Here is a 22,915-nt window from a genome sequence, read left to right as displayed (position 1 = left end):
AATTGAAGCAGATTGATTCCTCCACACAATGGGGAATCAGTCTTGCAAACGTGCTTGGAAACATCCTGAGCAGCCTTCTCTAACCTGGGACCCTCCAAACATTTTCTCCCAGAATTCCATAAAAAATGCATGTACTGGCTGGACATTTTGAAAGCTATAATCCAACTCAACCTGGGAAAGGTTACCCTAAAGCAGTGGTTCTCAACCTTTCTAATGCCGTGACCCCTTAATACACTTCCTCATGTTATGCTGACCCCCAACCATAAGTCTAGCGCCAATTCTCCCAACAGAGCTTTAAGCTGATTGGCAGGAAAGTCAAAGGGACACCCCCACTGTAAACCCTGATTGGTCGGATTGTAAAAAAATATGTTCCAAGGTGCCAGAATAGAAGCTTTACTTCCTAACACTATGGGAAATTTGTCTAGGCGACCCCTGTGAAATGGTCATTCGACCCGCAAAGGGGTCCCGACCCCCAGGTTGAGAACCACTGCCCTAAAGTATCTAGAATAACTAAGTCAATGGTGGGGAATTAAATATAGCCCTTGTTGCAGTGATGTGTCTTCCATGCTAGCTTTCGGTGAAAATTACTTATTCCTTTGAATCTCGGTTAGATAATCTCCTAAATGTCAACCAGCATTACTTTTCACCCTATTTCCTGAAAAGATCATGCTTCTTGATGCCGTTGTCATTCTTTAACCTCTTCTTCCCAAAAAGTATCAGAGCCTTATTAAAAGCAAGCGTCTGTCTGAATTGTCAAAATTATGTTGGCCCCAGCTGTGATCCTGTGCACTCAGGCTTGAAAAAGAACCTCCTTATGTTCTCTTCCTCATCACTTAGAGCACTCCATTTGGAGGCTTCAATCCATATATATATACACGGGGCCACTTAAATTGAGTGGAGAAGAATCGTCTGTTTCCTGACATCATGTTTGTCATGGTCCCAGGAGGGATCTCTGGATGAGATCAGTTAAACACAATAGCCCACTGGACCCATTATTAAGGAAGGCGGGAATAATATTACTAATGACATTTAGTGCAGCCCACCTGCAGCCGAGGGAGGGTTAGGTCCCTAATGAGCTTGATGCTTCCTATTAAGCTAATGCGGCAATATATGACTGTCATTAGGATTGTGGGTGGAATGGCTAAATGCTTTTCTTTCCTTCAAATGCATTTATTGAGAGTGAATCCACCCTGGTGGCAATCATGTACAAGATCTCCAATAATACATTGATGGCCTCTAATTCTTATATATGTTTTAGAGAAACATGGGTCTATCTATTTTTTGTCAACAACGTCAGTCTTAGTTTCTTATTGAAAACAGCCACCCATCTTTCAGAGGCTCCAATCGAAGATGAAAAGACATCAAAAATCATGTTCAAGCTATGAAAAACCCCACAACCAGTTAAAACATAAAACATTAAAAACAATGACGACCTGGCGTCAATGCGTGTTAATGTACTACCTAATTTTCTCCCAATGCTTATGGGGAAAGCTAAAAGAATCAATTTTATAATGAATGCCACACTGATTAACTATTTTAATTGGATTTGGCAGTATTTCTACCCCCCCCCCCCAATTTAGATAAGCATAAAAAAAATCAAAAGCAAAAGTACAATCTAAAGTCCCAATATACCGTAAGTATTAAAATATCACCAGTAAACAATCTGAAACTTCCTAGACACTGTTATATTATATAGTAAGGACCAAATTCCTGCTGGAACAGTAGTGATTTTGCTACTTTTCTAAAGACCAGTAGAGTAGGAGTCGCTACTGAAAACGCCGGTCATCTGATTCAGTCCAATGTAGTTTGCAGGAGAGATTAGTATGAGAAATGATATATCCATATTCCACCTCCCTATTCAAGCTGAATCGGATTTGCATGTTATTTTGGCTTGGATCCACAATATTGTGGAGTGAGATTGTGTCAGCCACCTACATTTCTGAGCAGAAAGCAGATTACTTGAAGATTCTCAAGAACAGCCCATAGACAGAGTAGACCTAAAAAGCAAAGAATAATGATGGAAAATCACTTTCTTCTTTAAAAAAAAAAAAGGCACAGTTCCTTTCTTTGGGGAATTGAAAGAGCCTTTAAGTTTGCAGAAATTGGAAACCAATCCAGAATTACTGTCTAAACATAAGCACCTTTATTGTAGTTGGGGTGGAAACATGTGGCAAGATGTACAAAGTCTGGGTGACAGCAGATTAGTGAAATCCAGAAAGCAAACTATTAAAAAAACAAAAAAACCTGGATTTTCAAGGATCCAATGCGTTTTGGTGTGCTTGATTCTTTGTCAGTGTTAAAACCAGTATTCTACTTTGTCAGGGAGAAATGAGTGTGTTTGACCGAAACAGGAGTTATCTGATTCACCGTGTCTTAATAAACTTCTTGAAGCACATCTGTTGATGATTACTCCCTGCTTTCTCCTTGCATTTAGCAAGGGAGTAAATGTGTTTTGCTGTTTTCTCTTAAGTGAATTCTGACATAAGTTAATGGATGCTCTTCTTTTGAATAATTAACCTCTCTGTTTGATCTTTATAAGCTTTGTTTGACCCCTGCTTTTCCTCCATCATATAATACATTTGTGTAATTGTCCAATTGGTTAGTTGTTCTATTTGTATCCCTCCTACCACAATGGCCAATGTAAATAGAACACCCCATCTTGGTACTGATGCCATCCAGATTTGTTTAATTTTAGAAAACTCCTGTAACATGTACCTTGAGAACAGCTTTCTCAAACTGATGTCTTCCATAAGTCTTGAATTATTGTAGAATTGCCATTAACTCCAGTCAACAAAGCTAAGGAGAAGAGGGCTTGTTTTATCTATGGCCTGAGACTGTTTCCTAGTTTGTTTTGATAGCAGAGATCGGTTGCAACAAGATTGGTTCAAGGATTTTAAGCCCTTTAAATGACTCTCCAAATTTAGAGGCATCCCATCATTTACATGCATTTACCTATACCTTAGTTGAAAACATTCCATTCAAGGCCTGGAAAATGCTTGTTTAATGGAGAGTGACATTTTTGAACAGGAGGATAGTGTATTGCATTATTGGATTATGTATAATTTGGTTGAAGGGCAGTCAAGAGGATTACCTGAGGACGATCAGAGAATTATAAATAGGGAAAGAGAGGGCAGAAGATAATAAGTTCCAGAGGAAAAACATTAAAAAAAAACTGATGAAAAGTTAATCAATTGCTAATAGATTTTTATTTTACCTCTCAAATGTTGCATAATTATACATGGCCAAATGAAGAGATAATACGACATTATAGATGCAGATGGTGAATATTTTTAAATGAAGAAGCCAAAAACTGATTGGGGAAGATTAATTGAAGCCCGCAAGACTGGAAGAATTGATGGCTCAAGAGAGCAAACCTAATATGATAATCATAGGTCTGGAACTTGCAGACAAGCTGCTCTTGGGGCAAACATGAAATGAGATTTTTAGTCTAGAATTACTGTGCCTCATTAATTTTACTGAACTCTGGATGACTTTTTTGCCTTATAATCCTTCTTCTTCCATCCTCTTTCTGCCCCCAAATTCCAAGCAGTTGATGCAAGTTTTAAAATCATGCATTCCAAGAAGGTATCCTTCCCTCCATTCCATGCTCTAAATGTAACATTTTGTGATGATAGGCAGAGAGTCCCCTTAGAATGGGAAATGGTGTGCAATTTTCCAGAGCAGGTGTCTGCAACCCGTAGTTCTGGAACTGCATGTGGCTCTTTCATCCCTCTGCTGCGGCTTCAATATGCATCACAACCACCAATGTTTGACACTTACCGGCACGTGATTTATTGGGCTTTTTGACCCATCTTTTTGTTTTTTCCCGGAGTTCAAAATGTTTTTGTTGCATGCAGAAATAAAAATGCAGTGTAGGTCATATAGTAGTAGGTCATTGATTTCATAAATGCAACACACTATAGGTTTTTTTAATACATTGCATAAAGGTAAAAACAATATATGCAGTGTTATTCTCATTTTGGATGTCAAAAGGGTTTTGTGGCTCCTGGTGTTTTTTTTCTGTGGGAAACGGGTCCAAATGGCTCTTTGAGTGTTTAAGGTTGCCGACCCCTGGCCCAGAGTGTTTTAAGTTGTTATAATTTTGTCATATCCCAAAGGCAGCGTTTTGTCAGCTGCAACTAGGGAAACCAGACAGTGGAAACAACTGCACAGAATGTCCAGACTACTTTTATTGAGATTGGCCATAATAAGAGACTTTTGCAGGCCTCATAGTGCTGTATTGCTTCTTCCTTCTCTCCTTATCCCCCCTCTTCTTTCTTATAGGTCGATGAATTAGGGAAATGTCTATGTGAGCTCCTTCCAAATGTCATGTGAATATTCTGGATTTAAAATGCTGTAGCTGTTGTTGCCTTGGCATATCACCATCAAGTTTACTTGCTATCTTTACATATACATTTATATGTATTTCCTGCTACCATTCATTGCTTTTCTTGGAAGAGCTGCTGGGAGTAGAATCACACTCAGCCTAAAACATTAGTGAACCAGAAGCGCAAGAGCCAATCCCTCATCAATATTTGGATATATGCCCTGTAATCCCAGGTCTTGGCATTGAGTTTTGTAATGGGGAGGCTTACTATATCTGGTACTCTTTTTCTCCAACTTCAACTATAGAAAGACTGCAGAGAAGAGCAACAAAGATGATTGGGGAACTGGAGGCTAAAACATATGAAGAACAATTGCAGGAACTGGGTATGTCTAGTTTAATTAAAGGAAGGACTAGGGGAGACATGTTCCCTCGATTTTCGCGGGGGATGCGTTCCGAGACTGCCCACGAAAGTCGAATTTCCGCGAAGTAGAGATGCGGAAGTAAATACACCATTTTTGGCTATGAACAGTATCACAAGCCATCCCTTAACACTTTAAACCCCTAAATTACCATTTCCCATTCCCTTAACAACCATTTACTCACCATTATTACTAGTACTAACCATTGAATAAGACACTTAGTGATCCTGATATTTATAAACATAATTATTTATTAATAATTATTATTTTGTTATTTGCAAAAATTATTAGTTTGGCGATGACGTATGACGTCATCAGGCAGGAAAAACCGTGGTATAGAAAAAAACCCGCGAAGTATTTTTAATTAATATTTTTTAAAAAACCGTGGTATAGGCTATTCACGAAGTTCGAACCCGCGAAAATCGAGGGGACATTGTTTTCCAGTATCTCAGGGGTTGTCATAAAGATGAGGGAGTCAAACGAGTCTCCAAAGCACTTGAGGGCAGGACAAGAAGCAATGGGTGGAAACTAAACAAGGAGAAAAGCAACTTAGAACTAAGGAGAACTTTCCTGACAGTTAGAATAATTAATCAGTGGAACAACTTGCCTCCAGAAGTGGTGAATGCTCCAACCCTGGAAGTTTTTAAGATATTAGATTACCATTTAGCAATAGCAATAACATTTAGACTTATATACTGCTACACAGTGTTTTACAGCCCTCTCTAAGTGGTTTACAGAGAGTAAGAATATTGCCCCCAACAATCTGGGTCCTCATTTTACCGATCTTGGAAAGGTGGAAGACTAAGTCAACCTTGAGCCTACCGAGATTTGATCTGCCAAAGTGCTGGCAGCCGGTGATCAGCAGAAGTAGCTTGCAGTACTGCACTCTAACCACTGCACCGCCGAGGCTATTTGTCTGAAGTAGTCTAGGGTTTCCTGTCTAAGCAGGGGGTTGGACTAGAAGACCTCCAAGGTCCCTTCCAACTCTGTTGTTGTTGTTGTTATTTCTTGGAAAACTGGGCTAAGGGAAATAAATTAATTGATTGGGTGTAGATGTTTCCATGTCACAACTGAGATTGCCTATAATTAGTTTCACTTGTGCATGACTTTGTCAGTTTGGAGTCAAATTTAACCACCATCCCCTGGGAATTAATTCATTAGCTTATTTGACACTGGGGGGGGTTCTACAACAAACTATTTTCCCCCTTCCTGAAGCATCTACCCAGTTAAGCATACTAGTGATAACAGAAGGATTATTGGGGGGAGGAGCTCACTGGCAAGTGATGGAGGGCAAAGCTGTCTCTTTAAAAGTATCAGCTCATAGAGTGGGGGGAGGACACAGCTGTTGAGTTCAATAGGTCATTGGGTAGAAAAGGTGATGGGCAGGGGAGCTGGATCATGGGCCACTGGGGGTGGGAGCAAGTAAGAAGATTAAAGGTGCCTGTGCAGGGTTGACAAATCCCAGCTCATACTTGAAGCATCTGCAGGAAGTGTCTAGATGGCGATTGGGAATTGTGTGATCAAAGCTTTGTTTGTGTGTGTATGTGTGTGTGGAGGGCAGAGGGGACGGCTTTGAAGACAGGAGGAAGAACTATTATCAAGGCAATGGATCTGATAAGCAGGGCTTTAAGCCTCAGCCAAGAAACTAACTTGGAGAGAACATCTCAGACTAGTTCACAACGGGTGTAGTCTTTTTGTGAGCATGGTGTTGACAAACATCAAAAAAAGAGGGGGACTTTCACTTTTTGTTGCATGCAGAAATAAAAATGTGTGTTGGCTGTAGCAGGTCACTGATTTGATAAATGCAACACACTATATTTTTTTTATATACCTTGTATTAAGGTAAAGAATGATATATGCAATATTATTTATTTATTTATTTATTTATTTATTCATTTGTTCAATACACAATACATAGGGAAGAGAATAGACATGAAGTAATATATATAAATATAATATGTAAAAATAGAGGAGAAGATATATGAAAGGAAGAAAATATATATGATATACAGTATGAGATAAAGGAAAGACAATTGGACAGGGGACGAAAGGCACACTAGTGCACTTATGTACACCCCTTACTGACCTCTTAGGAACCTGGAGAGGTCAATCGTGGATAGTCTAAGGGAGAAATGTTGGGGGTTAGGGGTTGACACTATTGAGTCCGGTAATGAGTTCCACGCTTCGACAACTCGATTGTTAAAGTCATATTTTTTACAGTCAAGTTTGGAGCGGTTAATATTAAGTTTGAATCTGTTGCGTGCTCTTGTATTGTTGTGGTTGAAGCTGAAGTTGTCATTGACCGGTAGGACGTTGCAGCATAGGATCTTGTGGGCAATACTTAAATCGTGTTTTAGGCGCCGTAGTTCTAAGCTTTCTAGACCCAGGATTGTTAGTCTATTTTCGTAGGGTATTCTGTTTTGAGTGGAGGAGTGAAGGGCTCTTCTTGTGAAATATCTTTGGTGAGATGTGGTATGGGTTCCAGACAGATGACCTGTATTCAAGGATGGGTCTGGCAAAAGTTTTGTAGGCTCTTGTGAGTACTGTGAGTAGTTATCTTCATTTTAGATGTCAAAAGGGATTTTGTGGCTCCCGGTGTTTTCTTTTCTGTGGGAAACGGGTCCAAAATGGCTCTTTGAGTGTTTAAGGTTGCTACCCCTGGTCCCAGAGTGTTTTAAGTTGTTGTAATTTTCTCATATCCCAAAGGCAGCGTTTTGTCATCTGCAACTAGGGAAACCAGACAGTGGAAACAACTGCACAGTTTCCTAAAAGGAATAGAATTGGTGTTACTGTCAATGAGTGGCAGGCCAAAAAGCGAAGTCGGACTAGGACAAAAGCTGGTTTGGCCAGGCCCATCTTCTTTAAAATTCTACACTATGCAGAAAGCGGCAAAGGGAGCCTTTTAAATGGCTAGAAAGGTCTTCCAGCAGAGGGGATACAGCTGCAGCTTGAGAGGCATCTATAGTGACTTCTTTTGGGAACGGCCTTGGAGGCTTTCCATCAACAATGGGGTGTCCCCTCACAGAAAAGCCTTCCTCTGGCTTGCAGAGCGCCTGGGATCGCTTCCCTTCAATGCGGGTTAATGTCTGGGCCACTTTGATTCCAACCGGCTTTCTTTTGTTTACACGTTTGCCTCCTGTCAGGTTGCTAGGATACTTGAAGTCTCCGAAGAGACGAGGAGCATCATGGGAGTAAAATCAGGCTTGGAACTGATTACCTTGCCCTACGGACACCAACTGCGCCTGGATCTCATTGAAAGGTGAGCACTGCCGTTACGTTTCTCTCGGCACATTCCCAAAAGCTGCCAAATGGGCAGTTCCTGGGTGGGTAGACCCCCTTCCCATGTTTCTGAATACCATCGGAGCAGGTTCCTTACGATTCACAAGTAACCAAGACTGAACACTGAAGTTACCCTTGCATCCTATCAGGGCATGCAAAGTCTATTGGGGCTTTGGAGTTTGGGAATGAAGGGCCTGTCCATATTTATGTCAGAATTTTAAATGGGGCCCCGATAACATAAGAGCCACACTTCCCTTGGAACATTTAATTACATTTGCTAAGAGAGCCAGTTTAGTGTAGCAGTTAAGGCATCAGGTTAGAAACTGGGAGACTGTGAGTTCTAGTCCTACTTAGGCATTAAGCCAGCCTGTCTCTTTTAGCCTAGGCAGAAAAAGACAAGGACAAAACAAACCCCTTCTGAAATCTTGCCAAGAAAATTGGAGAGAGGGCATATTTAAAAAAAATATGCTTGTTGAGCAGTAAAGAGAGAGAGAGAGAGAGTTTGCATATCAATACCTGAATGTCTGATAGCTTCTATTGCACAGAACTCCTGCATGAACAATCCTGCAGATCAAATAATAAAAAGTTTTGAAAAGCCCAAGGATTCTAACCTCGCCCAAATCTTTGAAATAAAGAGTAAATGCTGCGGTTTGAAGACTTTAGCCAAGTTACCACGGTTTCCTACTTCCACAGAAGTCCTTTGTAAAAATATCCTGTTTGGGCAAATCAAAGGGGTCCTTGACTTACAACAGTTTGCTTAGCAACTTTTCAAAGTTACAACAGCAGTGAAAAAAGGGGATGTACGACCATTGTTCTCACCTAACGACCATCGCAGCATCCCCATGGTCATATGATTTGCATTCAGAGGGCGTGACAACTCACACACATTTATGACAGTTGCAGTCGGGGGGGAGGGGGGGTCATACAATCATCCCGTTTTACAAGTGAAATCAAATTTGCTTAACAACCGTGTTGCTAATTTAAGAGCTGCAGTGATTCACTTAATAAATAAGGCAAGAAAACTCATAAAATGGGGCGAAATCCACTTAACAGATTTTTCACTTGGCAACATAAACTTTTCTGCTCATCATTTGAGGACTACCTGTAGATGTGTCCTTTCCTTGCTGAGCCATAAGAGAACTCACCTTGAGACACCTTGGACAGATAAATGCATTACTTCATGTTTACAACAGTGTAGCAACACATATCAAATGGAGCTTATAGATGCTTTGGCTAGAGATTGTTTAAAGCAGGGGTCTCCAACTTTGGCAACTTTAGACTTGTGGACTTCAACTCCCAGAATTCCTCAGCCAGCAAAGTTGAAGTCCACAAGTCTTAAAGTTGCCAAAGTTGGAGACCCCTGCTTTAAAGGACAGGGCCTTCTCTAGGATGAAGGCTGTGTCCATCAAAGTTGTTCCTTATCCTGGAAATACAAAAATTGACATATTAGGGTATTTTGTTCGTTAGAGGTGGGGTTAGGGCTTCCATAGATGCCAAGGTAACAACACTCAACCTTTCCCAGGTCATCAGAAAGGCACTAGCTATACAATGTGGAGCACAGCACCAGGTTGATACAAGCGTATCATGCTAATTGCCATGTATCGTGAAAATCCATGGCTATTTTCCGAGAAACTCTAAAGGAAACTACCATATGCCAGCAAGCAAGCAACAGAATGGAAGGGTGGGGTTGGAGGTTGCCTCTCTCCCTCTCTCTCTTTCACTTCCTTCAAGAATAAAAAAGATAACAAAAACTCCTCTTTGCACTCAGTGAGAGAGAATATTGAAGTTTAGCTTTTAGAACTCTTCTCATATTTACCTAAAGCATAATGGAAGGTCAGAAGGATTTTAGAGTCTTTGACTCTAAAGCAGTGATGGCGAACCTCTTTTTCCTTGGGTGCCAAAAGAGCGTGCGCGCACACAATCACGCATGCCAATAATTCACATAATTCAATTCCTGGGGAGGGCAAAAACAGCTTCCCCCAACCCCCAGAGGCCCTCTGGAGGCCTTTTCCCCTGACTTCTGATAGGCCCAGTAGGCTCATGTTTCACCCTTCCCAGGCTCCAAAGGCTTCCCTGGAGCTGGGGGAGGGTAAAAACGCCCTCCTCCATCCTCCTGGAGGCTCCCTGGAAGCCAAAAATGCCCTCCCAAAGGTTCTGTGCAAGCTACAAATGAGGTAGCTGGCACACACCTGCATGTTGGAGCTGAGCGTTGGCAACAGCTCATGTGCCAGCAGATATGGCTCTGCGTGCCAACTGTGGCACCCATGCCATAGGTTCACTATCACTGCTCTAAAGCTTCTAATTTCCTAAACAGGTCCCATGAACCATAAAATCCTGCCCCTTACTCTCTACCCCAACGTAGAAGTACGAATGTGGGCAGGCGGGGGTGACCAGTGGGCGTGCGTGGACGTCCCAGCGAGATTTTGCTTCTGCGCATGCGCAGGAAGCAGAATCTCGGGAGGGGACCCACCTGGGTGTGATATTTTGGTGATTTCTTTTGCTTCTGCGCAAAATTACCACTGTGCAGTGTAGCTCATACCGGCTAGCAATCTAATACTGAATGTGGGAGAAGGAAAGGTTTATGGATGTTTTTGCATTAGCCAGGAAGGGTTGAACTGATAATGCTCTTCACCTTGAGGTCTAACCTCTGCTATTACTTCATTGCATAATTTAATTGGTTACATTCATTTATTCAAATCTTATTCAAATATATTCTGGATCTGCAGTCACCAACTGTGGTCCGATGGACCACTGGTGGTACGCAAGGAAATTTTGGTGGTCCACAAAAATATTATTTGCTTTTATTATATTGCATTAAATACTATTTATATATATTTTTTTAAATCATATTAGTGGTTCACGGGATTTAAAATTATGAATTTGGTGGTTTCTGTGGTCCGAAAAGTTGGTGAACCCTGTTCTGGATAATTGCACAAGAAAATTTTAAGAATTAACTTAGATCCACATTTACTCAATAACTGCCATAGATCTATGGGGTTTGTATAGGGTTTAAGGCATTGAAGATTAATTTGCATGGATTTTCGTGGTTATCACTATCACTCCTGGCCCGTGGGCCAGATGCATCACATGCTCACTACGCCCATGCCTGCTTTTATGACAGGGAGGGGGGAGTCCCAATATGTCATGTGACGCTGCTGTGATGACATGAGTTTGACACCCCCGCCATAGAGTGACATGTCCATCTTAATGACAGCACGTAGCCAATCTTGGCTAATAGCATTAGCATTTAGACTTATATACCACTTTACAACCCTCTCTAAGCGGTTTACATAGAGTAAGCATATTGCCCCCAACAATCTGGGTCCTCATTTTACCCACTTTGGAAGGCTGATCTCAAAAAGCTAAGCAGAGGGGAGGGTTGTCTAATACCTGGAGAGAAAGTCAGAAGAAAAGACCACAAGTGCCAGCTAGGAAATTCAGAAGAGAGTGGTAAATCAGTTTCATACCGTTGCACAGAAAGCTACGGGAACATAATCATGAAATCAAGGGATCTAAGCTCAAGTCAGCAGTGATTCTAATTTTAAAGAGAACTAAATTTAAATCAAGTTCATTATTTTAACATATTGCAAATATTTACAAAAGTGCACTAATAGCTTGTTTGAGTCTGCTGGGATACCTGAAGCAGAGGAAGAATACTGTTTGTCATGACTGTATAAATGAGACAGGGTGAATATGCAAATTTTCAATCAATTGAAAATACTCTGTTATTTTTTTAACACTCAAGAATCCTAGAATCGGCAGGTGTAGATCTCTCTGTGCTGATTGGGTTTGCTTCTTCTCATCAAAATGACAATGGGAAAGTAGTACAGTGTTCCCTCGATTTTCGCGGGGGATGCGTTCCGAGACCGCCCGCGAAAGTCGAATTTCCACAAAATAGAGATGCGGAAGTAAATACACTATTTTTAGCTATGAACAGTATCACAAGCCTTCCCTTAACACTTTAAACCCCTAAATTTCAATTTCCCATTCCCTTAGCAACCATTTAGATTATTACTCACCATGTTGAGTTATTAAAGTTTATTAAAAAAATATTTATTAAAAGTGGACAAAAGTTTGGCAATGACATATGATGTCATCAGGCAGGAAAAAACGTGGTACTGTACAGGGTAAAAAATTGCAAAGTATTTTTTAATTAATATTTTTGAAAAACCGTGGTATAGACTTTTCGCGAAGTTCGAACCCGCGAAAATCAAGGGAACACTGTAATGTCAAAATCCCGAATCCTTTCGTTGTTGCTTGAATTCGCAGGGAGTGTAGCATCGTTTTGGTAGCGCTAACTACACCCAATTTGTTTCCTCTAGGCACACTACAATGGCAATAGGGATTGCAGTGGATATTCTGGGCTGCACAGGGAATTTAGAAGAGCGTGTTGCAACATTAAACAGGATTATCCAGGTTGCAGTCGAACTGAAAGACTCCATGGGGGATCTGTATGCCTTCTCAGCTATAATGAAAGCTCTGGAAATGCCTCAGGTAAAATGGAAATGTTATACGGGGATATCCGGAATAATGAATATTTCTCGAAAGGCCAACAGTATGCAAACAAAATCAACTGTTGCCAAGGTCCATTAGCTCTGCCTCCGCAGATCTCCCTGTTCACTACTCCCAGAAGGCAGCTGAATATTTATTGAAATGAACTGCTGATTGAAGGGAAGCAAGCAGAGGTGGAATGCTTCCGGTTCACTCATGATGGTCAGTTGTCAAAGAGCTGATCATTAAGGGAGCTTGAGGCTCTGCCCAACTGCCCAGACACAGCCATTGGGTCCTTTTATCCTCTGCACATGCACAGAACGTGACGTCCGGGCAGGTGGGCGGAGCCTCACGCTCCCTTCGCAACCAGCTCTCCGACGACTAATGAACTCAATCTGTATAGTCTGGAGGACAGAAGGGAAAGGGCGGACATGATCGAAACATTTAAATATGTTAAAGGGTTAAATAAAGTTCAGGAGGGAAGTGTTTTTAACAGGAAAGTGAACACAAGAACAAGGGGGCACTATCTGAGGTTAGCTGGGGGAAAGATTAGAAGCAACGTGAGAAAATATTATTTTGCTAAAAGAGTAGTGGATGCTTGGAACAAACTTCCAGCAGACGTGATTGGTAAATCCACAGTAACTGAATTTAAACATGCCTGGGATAAACACATATTCATCCTAAGATAAAATACAGGAAATAGTATAAGGTCAGACTAGATGGACCGTGAGGTCTTTTTCTGCCATCAATCTTCTAAGACGCATGAGCGAATGGGAACATTTCACCCCTGGAATCAAGCATGAGATTTTTCACACCCCTGTATTGGGTTATAGAACGACTGCCTGGGAAAAGCCCACCTGAAACCATAGGCAAAAATCTATCTTTGAAACTCTTGTAAGTGCACCAGGTATCCTAGTTGGGGGAGGGCCGGCCGTTAAAAACAACTTAGCACCGCCCCCTCCCTGCTTATCTTGCCATGCCTTGGTTTTGATGGAAGCCATCTTCCATCGGGCTACATACAATGAGATAATATTGTGACATATAGCAGGAAAGCATAAGAGCTTCTTCTTTTTTTGCCCTCTGTAGATTGCACGATTGGAGCAAACGTGGACCAGCTTGAGACACTGTTATACACAAATGGCCATTATGTATGAGAAACAGCTGAAACCTTTCAGCAAACTCTTACATGAAGGAAAAGGTGAGTGTGTGGATATTGTTGTGGCCCATCCGCATCCCACACAGCTGGTCAGGGATCCCGACGATTGAGAGAAGGTTGTGGCCTGGTATCCTAGGCCACTTGGCACCCCGGAGTCTGATAGTGAGGAAGTTGGAAAGGATGTGGTGTGAGAGGCTGAAAGCCAACCAGGGCCTTCTGCACTTCCCGAGGTGCACGTGAGTGATTCATGAGAAGAGGAGGAGCCACTTCTTGATGCTAGGGTACGCAGAGCTGCCAGAAGGCACGAGTGGCTAAACAAGAGGAGGGTTCTCTGTGAATAGATCTCTAGAACAATTGGCCATGCCCTTAGGCTATTTAAGGTTGAGCCACATGGTACTTCAGTACGGAAGTCAACATTGATTATGTTCCAGATGTGTGCTCGAATTCTCCCTTGGGATATTATTATTTCAATGATGAATTACGAACTGGCGAGTGGGGCTCATTATCTCCAGGCTTCCTGCCAACTTAGAATGAGTTCAGTTAATGAGAGCTGTGCAATCAAATATTTGTGAGTTTTGGTTTCTGTTCTGGACTCTAATTAGAGCTGGCACCAAACAGACTTATTCTTTACTTTGTTGCTGGATTTCTAAATCCAAACTTCCCCGCTCCTAAAATATTAGAATTACCGGTACATGCTTAAATCTTGTAAAATCAGTGTATGTGGGCCTATTCCTTTTGGGGGGAGGGCTTGTCACTGGGACAGAACAGATACCTATTTATATAATATTTTTCATTTTTGCCGAGGGACTCCAATTAAGCCTTTAAGCCAATTAAGCATCCATTACTCCCTTAATGGAAAGTGTGTAAAAAAGTCATATCCTATCAAGGACAGTAAAGGGGCAGAATATATTTGATTTAATTACATTCTGCTTTGCTTTTGTTATTTATCTTGTCTGGGGAAGAATAGAGCTCCTACAGCCAAAGAATATATGTACAATTGCTTGTGTGTAAATTCTATAAAAAGGCCTCGGAGGGACTTTTACTGGGTTTTTTTTAAAAAAAGCATTCCAAAATACAGTCCATTTAGTGACTGTTAGAAGTTAAAAGGCGCTGAAACTTATGACTGTTTTTTGTACAACCATTGTGGCATCCCCTTGGTCATTTAATAAAAATTTGGTTGCTTGGCAACTGACTCATATTTATGATGGTTACTGTGTCCCAGGGTCATACGATCACTTTTTGGGACCTTCTGACTAGCAAAGTCATTGGGGAATTCACTTAACGACCATGTAACTAGTTTAACAAGTGCCGTATAGTTGCACTTAACAACTTGGCAAGGAAAGTCATAAAACGGGGCAAAATTCACTTAACAAATGTCTCACTTAACAACACAAATGTTGGGATCAATTATGGTTGCAAATGGACATGCTGTGACGACATGAGCTTGACACCCATGGTCTAGTTAGTACAGTGTTTCCCAACCTTGGCAACTTGAAGATACAGTGATACCTCGTCTTACAAACGCCTCGTCATACAAACTTTTCGAGATACAAACCCGGAGTTTAAGATTTTTTTGCCTATTCTTACAAACTATTTTCACCTTACAAACCCACTGCCACCGCTGGGATGCCCCGCCTCCAGACTTCCGTTGCCAGTGAACCCCCCCTTTTTTTCTGCTGGGATTCCCAAGAGGCTCCCCTCCATGGGAAACCCCACCTCCGGACTTCTGTGTTTTTGTGATGCTGCAGGGGAATCCCAGTAGAGCAGCGTTTCCCAACCGGTGTGCCGCGGCACACTAGTGTGCCGCGAGACACCGTCAGCTGTGCCGCGGCAAGAGGCGGCGGAGGAGAGTGGGCGGATCGGGCGGGCAATGGGGCAGGGCGGAGAAGCCAGGGGCGCATTTGGCCGGAGGCACCTACTGCCGCACCTCCCTGTCCCTGCCTCCCCACGGTGCCTCCGGCCAAACGCACCCCTGGCTTCTCCGCCCTGCCCCATTGCCCGCCCGATCCGCCCACTCTCCTCCGCCGCCGCCTCCTGCCTTGGGGCGAGCAATCCGGGAGTCCGGGACTGTGTGGCTTTGCGCCATGAAGAGAAAACGGCCGACTTTTCCCTGCTGCCGTTTTCTCTTCATGGCGCAAAGCCACACAGTCCCGGACTCCCGGATCGCTCGCTTCTCCGGTCAGCAAAGCCATCTGCCCAGAAAGCGCCGCGCTGGCTGGAGAAGCGAGCGATCCGGGAGTCCGGGACTGTGTGGCTTTCGGCCGGGCTAACGGGAGGCGGCGCGAGGCCGGGCGCTGGGGACGTCTGGGAGGGCGAGGAGGCTGATGGCTGCTGCGCACTCCACTCTCTCTCCGGCTCTCTCTCGCTCTTTCTTTTTCTCTCTGTTGCTGGCGTGGTGAACGAGAGAGAAAGAGAGAGAGAAAAAAAGGAGGGGAGAGAGAATGAGAGAAAGAAAGCAAGAGAAAGAGAGGGAAAGAAAGCAAGAGAGAGAAAGAAAGGGGGGAAGGAGGGAGAGGGAAAGACATAGAGGGAGGGAAGGAGGGAGAGGGAAAGAGAGCAAAAAAGAGAGGAAGAAAGAAAGAAAGAGGGATGGAGAGAAAGAAGGGAAGGAAGGGAGAGAGAAAGAGGGAGGGAGAAATAGAGTGAAATGGAGGAAGAGATATTTTTTTTGTCCAAACTTTTCTTTAGCCCCCACGCCCCGCTCTTCAGTGTTCCCCAGAATTTTGAAAACATGAATAATGTGCCGCGGCTCAAAAAAGGTTGGGAAACACTGCAGTAGAGGAATCCCAGGAGCACAAAAACGGGCGCTTTGCTGGCAACAGAAGTCCGGAGGTGGGGTTTCCCAGCGAGGAGAGCCTCAGTGAAACTGCAGCATCGCAAAAACACAGAGGTCCGGAGGTGGGGTTTCCCATGGAGTGGAGCCTCAGGGGAATCCCAGCAGCGCAAAAAGGGGCGCTTCGGCTGGCAAAAGGGGTGAATTTTGGGCTTGCACGCATTAATAATTTTTCCATCGATTCCTATGGGAAACATTGTTTCATCTTACAAACTTTTCACCTTAAGAACCTCCTCCCGGAACCAATTAAGTTTGTAAGACAAGGTATCACTGTATTTGGACTTCAACTCCCAGAATTCCCCAGCCAGCAAATGCTGGCTGGGGAATTCTGGGAGTTGAAGTCCAGAGATCTTCAAGTTGCCAAGGTTGGGAAACACTGAGTTAGTAGATCAATTTGTCATAGTCATAGTGCTAACGTCAGGTGCTTTTCATTTCTTCATTTTCAGAGATCACTTGCGTGTCACAAAACGTCATCGCTGTGCCGTTGCTGATGCCTCTGGTTAACCTGCTAGAACGTCAAGCGGTGGTCTTTGAGGGAATGGATGTTTGGGAAAACACCGACCAAAGCTGTGATATCATGCTGAAACATTTGGCAACAGCGCGTTTGATAGCACAAAACGCTGAACAGTACAGCGCTAACGCAGAACGGATCCTTACAGGTAGAGGGGAAAAAAGGATAATAGACTTTTTGATATGGCTCTAAGGCAGGGGTCCCCAAACTTGGCAACTTTAAGACTTGTGGACTTCAACTCCCAGAAATCTCCAGCCAGCTGTGCTGGCTGGAGAATTCTGGGAGTTGAAGTCCACAAGTCTTAAAGTTGCCAAGTTTGAAGACCTCTGCTCTAAGGCTTTTAAGTAGTTAAGCTCATAAAAAGAGACACAGGTAGAGTCAAGCCCAGGGCTGTGTAAATGCAGCCTTAGACAATAGGGTTGTTTCCACCCTTATTTATGTGCCTGACAGATGACTTATATGTCTGCTAATTTGAAGAAAGCAGCTTTACCTGAGTTGACCCACGTCCCTTCTCGTTCCCCATAACTGTAAACAGGAAGAGCCGGGATTGGACTGACTTTCAATATGGCTTATCAGGAAATATGTGGCCTTCCTGGGGACTTTGCATGACTCACTTTTCATCTTCAGAACATATTTTTAGCTACCTTTGGAGAAAAGCCGTTTCCAAGATTGATTAAAAAATGGACTGGAATGTTTATTTTTTAAAACAGTAAAGCCAGGGCTTAGTTTGGTTGTTCACTTTGTCCTCGGAGGCAGAGACCTAGAAAAATGCAGAAATATCAACATCTCTAACTCAGTGAGATTCTATTACGGCATTTCCTAAATTTTGGCCGCTTGAAGATGAGTTCTGTCGAGGTCTCTGGCAGAATCCTCCCGAAAATTCAGATACAAATGTCAGACACACACACGTTTGAAAATTCAAAACAATGTTCTTTATACTGAAAATGCAAATAAACTAAGTACTCTTTTTGTATAGCAAAGAGCACTTGTCTCCAAACAAACTGGTAATTTGTACAAGTCCCTTATCAGTTCTGTGATACTTAGCTTGCAGCTGTGAGGCAATTCACAGGCCTTCTTCTTTCACAAAGTGAAACACACTTGGCTCTGGTTCAGTTTCAAAGCGGGGGAAAAAGCAGCCCGCAAAGGTTGAAGTCAGCAATGCAGGCACGAAACACAACGATCAGATAAACCTCCACAATGGCCAAACCCACAGGCTGCTATTTATAGCTGCCTCACTAATTACCACAGCCCCACCCAACTACAGGTGGCCTCATTTTCTTTGATAATAATCTCTCAGTTGTTGCTGCCTATGCATCTTTCTCCGCCTGCGTGGCTGTATCATTAACTCTTGTTCCGAATCCAAGGAGGAGCTAGATAATTGATCTCCTTCTGAGCTGTCTGCCACACCCTCCTCCTCCCTGTCACTCCTGTCTTCTTGGTCAGAGGAGCCTTCATCATCAGATTCCACCGGGGGGGGGGCAAAACAGGCCTGTAGCATGTGGATGTCTCCCCCACATCCACAGTCCTTGGGGCAGGAGCTGGGCCAGAGCTAACCACAACACTTTGCAAGATAGCTTGGGAATTTGGGGAGTTGAAGTCCACCCCTCTTTGAGCTGCCAAAATTAATAACTATTGCTTGCATTATTTGTTGTATATATTCTCTGCATGTGCATTTCCAATGGCATATTCATTCAACGTGGGTAAAAAAAAAAAGAATTTTGCAATTGGGAGATGGTGAACCTTTTTTTAGCTCGGGTGCCAAAAGGGTGTGCATGTTTGTGATAGCGTGTGCGTGTGTGCCCACACCCATAATGCAATGCTCTCCCCCATGAGTATACACACAACCCCCCACATGGTCCCTCTGCGTATGCACACAGGCCTTACTGAGGCCTCTGGACTTCCAGTAGGCCCGTTGGGCCATTTTTCACCATCCCCGGGGTTCAGGAGGCTTTCCTGAAGTCTGGAGAGAACGAAAACGGGCGAAAATCAACTGACTAGTGCACACATAGGCACTGGAGCTGACATAGGGCAATGCCTCACGTGCCCTCACATATGGCTTCGCATGCCATCTGTGGCACCAGTGCCATAGGTTCGCCATCACGGGATTAGGGGTTCCCAGCCAGAGTGCTTGCACCCCCCCAGGTGTGAGAGACGATATGGGCAACGTAGTTGATCTAAATCAGGGGGTGCTAAAACGTGGGTTTAAACATTTCAAAATTATAGTGTGTGCGCTTAATTATATGCATATAATTATTTACTTTTGTAAGGGGTGAGAGAATTTATTTTATTTATTCATTCATTCATTCATTCATTCATTCATTCATTCATTCATTCATTCATTCATTTATTAGATTTGTATGCCACCCCTCTCTGTAGACTCGGGGCGGCTCACAACAATAACAAAGATAATGTAAGAACAAATCTAATAATTTAAAAACCACTAAAAACCCCATTATTAAAAGCAAGCATACACACAAACATACCATGTATAAACTGTATAGGCCCAGGGGAGATGTCTCAGTTCCCCCATGCCTGACGGCAGAGATGGGTCTTAAGAACTTTACGAAAGGCAAGGAGGGTGGGGGCAGTTCTGATCTCCGGGGGGGGGGGGGGTTTCCAGAGGGTCGGGGCGGCCACAGAGAAGGCTCTTCTCCTGGATCCCGCCAAATGACATTGTTTAGTCGACGGGACCCGGAGAAGGCCAACTCTGTGGGACCTAACCGGTTGCTGGGATTCATGCGGCAGAAGCGTTCTAGGGGTGTTTCTAAAGGTTGGGAATCCCTGATTTAGATCAACTATGTTGCCCATTATATTGTCATGTTTTCTCCAGGGAGAACCTACAGCAAGCTCAAATCATCTTCTGCAGTCGACAGCTAGCTTAAACACATGCAGCCCTTGGTATTATTTTGTAGATAATGTTTGTACGTTTCCATTTTCCTCGCCAGGTTTTCAGCCAGACGACGCAATGACCGAAATCTTCAAAACAGAATTTCAGATGAGATTGCTCTGGGGCAGCAAAGGAGCACAGGTCAACCAAAGCGAAAGATATGAAAAATTCAATCAAATTTTAACAGCACTTTCCCGAAAATTAGAACCTCCTCTGACCAAGCAGATTTGACCATAGAAATGCCTGATGGACTCTCAGTTAAAAAGAAATTGGCATACTTACCAAGGAAACATTTTTTTAAAGGAAAGCTGTAATTTATGTCGCTTATTGCTCAATTCCCTAGGGCAGGGGGTAGGCAAAGATGGCTCCTCTTTGACTTGTGGACTTCAACTCCCAGAATTCCTGAGCTAGCATGATTGGCTCAGGAATTCTGGGAGTTGAAGTTCACAAGTCATAGAAAAGACAACTTTGCCTACCCCTGGCCTAGGGCACTGATGGCGAACCTTTGTTCCCTTGGGTGCTGAAAGTGTGCACGCACGCATGCCCATACCCATAACTCAGTGCCTCCACATGCCCCCCACACCCCTATACATGCATGCGTGACCCTCCCAGGCTGCCCCACCCCCTGGACATGCACCCACAATCCCCTTTTCCCTGCTCCAGTGGTAGGCCCATTTTTTGCCCTCCGCAGAGGCTTCCCTGGAACCTGGGGCTTCCCTAAAAACTGGGGAGGGCGAAAATGGCTCCCAGCCCCAGAGGCCCTCCAGAGGCTGAAAAAACCCTCCCAGAAGTTCCACCCTGGCCGGCGCACACATGTGCACTGGAGCTGAGCTGGGGCAACGGTTCACATGCCATAGATTTCACCATCATGGCCCTAGGACAAAGACTGCCAAAACAAAAACAAAAACCCTTTAAGCAAAATACTTCCTTGGGAATATTTGCTGTCTGCCAACTCCCTTCTATGCTGCTAATTTTTTTTTTTTAATGCTATTTCCCCAGTCGCTCCCACCCCAAAAAATCCCAAGTTTCAGGCCAATCAAAAGCCATGTAGCAAACAGAGCATCTACATTCAATTGAGAATCAGGACATTGCTTTGTGGATTACACTTATTCTGAAGAAACTGCCGTAACCCCAAATGGAGTGTGGAAAACATGGTTATACTGTCAAAAAAGTTTTTGTAAAGTTCCTCTGACATCAAGCAGAATTTTAAACTGTATTTATGTACATTTATTTATGAGTTGCTAATAATGATTTGTGATTTATAAAGGACTATTTATTTGTTATGATTGTTACCTTTCGTGGACACCTCCGGTCCATTTCTAAAAAGTGATCATTGTAGGTCTCGTATCCAATAATATTATTAACAGCCTGTTTTGTAAATATAAATAGAAGTTAAAGAAATGGCTTTTTAAGGAGGTATCAGTTGTATGATATCCCTTAAATAGATATGGAAAATTTTATAATAGCTGTGAATTAAAGAGTAACACTTGAAATATTTTATGCCTTATTTTATTTTTATGCCTTATTTTATTATGTCAATGAAACACAGAATGACTTGTTTGGGGACTCAACTGTATCCATGCCTGCATTCACACTCTTAAGGTTGTAGCAAGATTGTGTACTCTCTTTTCTACCATTTTGCTTCTTTGGAGTGTCATTGATAAAATGTTCTTCCTCTCAAATGTTTAGAAGTTGCCCACTCCCATAATAGCTTGGGGTGATCCATTGTAAATACAACTACAATCAAAAGCAGTTAAAACAATAGTATTAAACACAAGACCTGTGAATCTTAAAAGGAGATTAAGAGGTGTGGCAAATCTTATACATACATACTTACACAAACACACACACACCCTTTAGGAGAGAAACATCTGCTGCTATCTAGGGTTGAACTCTCAACCTCCCAAGGATTTGAGGCCACCACTAAGCCACTCAATGTGTTGTTTGTTTGTGTATCAATCTGTGTTCTGCCTCAACCGCCTGTAATTACAGGGTAATTAGTCCAGGAAGACACTGACCACACGATAAAAGGAAAACCCAAAAGTTTTTATAAACAGAAAAACAGAAACAGCTCCCTTTTTAAATGTCAAAGGGATTTTCTGGTACACACAAGGCACAGGTTAAATGCAGTCCAGTTGCTCACCCAATAACTGGGAAATTGAGTCCAATTCTAAAGTCCGGAGAGTCCACACACACAATCCTGAAGAGCAAAAAGCATGATCTTGACGAAACAATGAATCAGATAAACTGCCATGAGGCTAAAACACCAGGCTGCACTTTTCTCTGTAGCACTAATTACAGCAGCCCCACCCAACCACAGGGGGCCTCATTTTCTCTTGTAATAATCCTTCAGTTGTTGTCTCCTATGCATCACTCTACACATGCGTGGATGTGTCATTAATTCTTGTTCAGAATCCAGGGATGATACAGATGACTGATCTGCTCCTGGGCTGTCTGCCAAACTCCCCTCTTCCCTGTCACTCATGCTTCCTTGGTCGGCAGATTCTACTGGGAGCAAAACAGGCCTGCGGCATGTGGATGTCTCCCCCACATCCACCTCCACATTCCTTGGGGCAGGAGCTGGGCCAGAGCTAACCACAACACATGGTATCCATCTCTCCAGAATCACAGGGGCAGAGCCTGTCGGCCAATGCTACTTTTCATGTTTTCCATCCAAAACTGAAGGGAGGACATGTCAAGAGTCTTGGACAAGAGTGAAAACTTTCCTATGGACGGGTGTTTCTCGTTATGTGAAATAGTGTGTAGCAATGACTATATATTTGCTGATGAGAGGAAGGCTAGAACCTTCCCGAGACAACTCTGTTGGACATATTGCAGTTTTCAGAGTGCCAAATATTCATGGTCAATTTTATGTTCTTCTCACTTGCTTACTATACTGCTCAAAAAAATAGGATTTACCTTTCATGTTAAAAGTATAATAATTGAAAAAATATTTTTTTGTCATGCTAACTTGTACAGACATTTACTGTTTTTAACCAGTATAACACAATT

General features: G+C 43.0%; 1 protein-coding gene across 1 annotated transcript in view; it reads left to right on the top strand.

Moving 5' to 3' along the window:
• BCAR3 (BCAR3 adaptor protein, NSP family member) overlaps window positions 1-21,398 on the top strand; it is a 138,773-nt gene extending 117,375 nt beyond the window's left edge. The window contains exons 8-12 of the mRNA XM_070746494.1: window positions 7,890-8,005; window positions 12,348-12,519; window positions 13,603-13,714; window positions 16,952-17,164; window positions 19,962-21,398. Of these exons, the coding sequence (XP_070602595.1) occupies window positions 7,890-8,005; window positions 12,348-12,519; window positions 13,603-13,714; window positions 16,952-17,164; window positions 19,962-20,134 (786 nt within the window). The 3' untranslated portion in view covers window positions 20,135-21,398. The remainder of the gene's footprint in view (window positions 1-7,889; window positions 8,006-12,347; window positions 12,520-13,602; window positions 13,715-16,951; window positions 17,165-19,961) is intronic.
• The last annotated feature ends 1,517 nt before the right edge of the window (window positions 21,399-22,915 follow it).

Source organism: Erythrolamprus reginae, chromosome 3, assembly GCF_031021105.1.
Source record: "Erythrolamprus reginae isolate rEryReg1 chromosome 3, rEryReg1.hap1, whole genome shotgun sequence".
Taxonomy (NCBI): Eukaryota; Metazoa; Chordata; class Lepidosauria; order Squamata; family Dipsadidae; genus Erythrolamprus; species Erythrolamprus reginae.
Note: the sequence above shows the minus strand (reverse complement) of the source record. Positions and strands in the feature narration are given on the sequence as shown.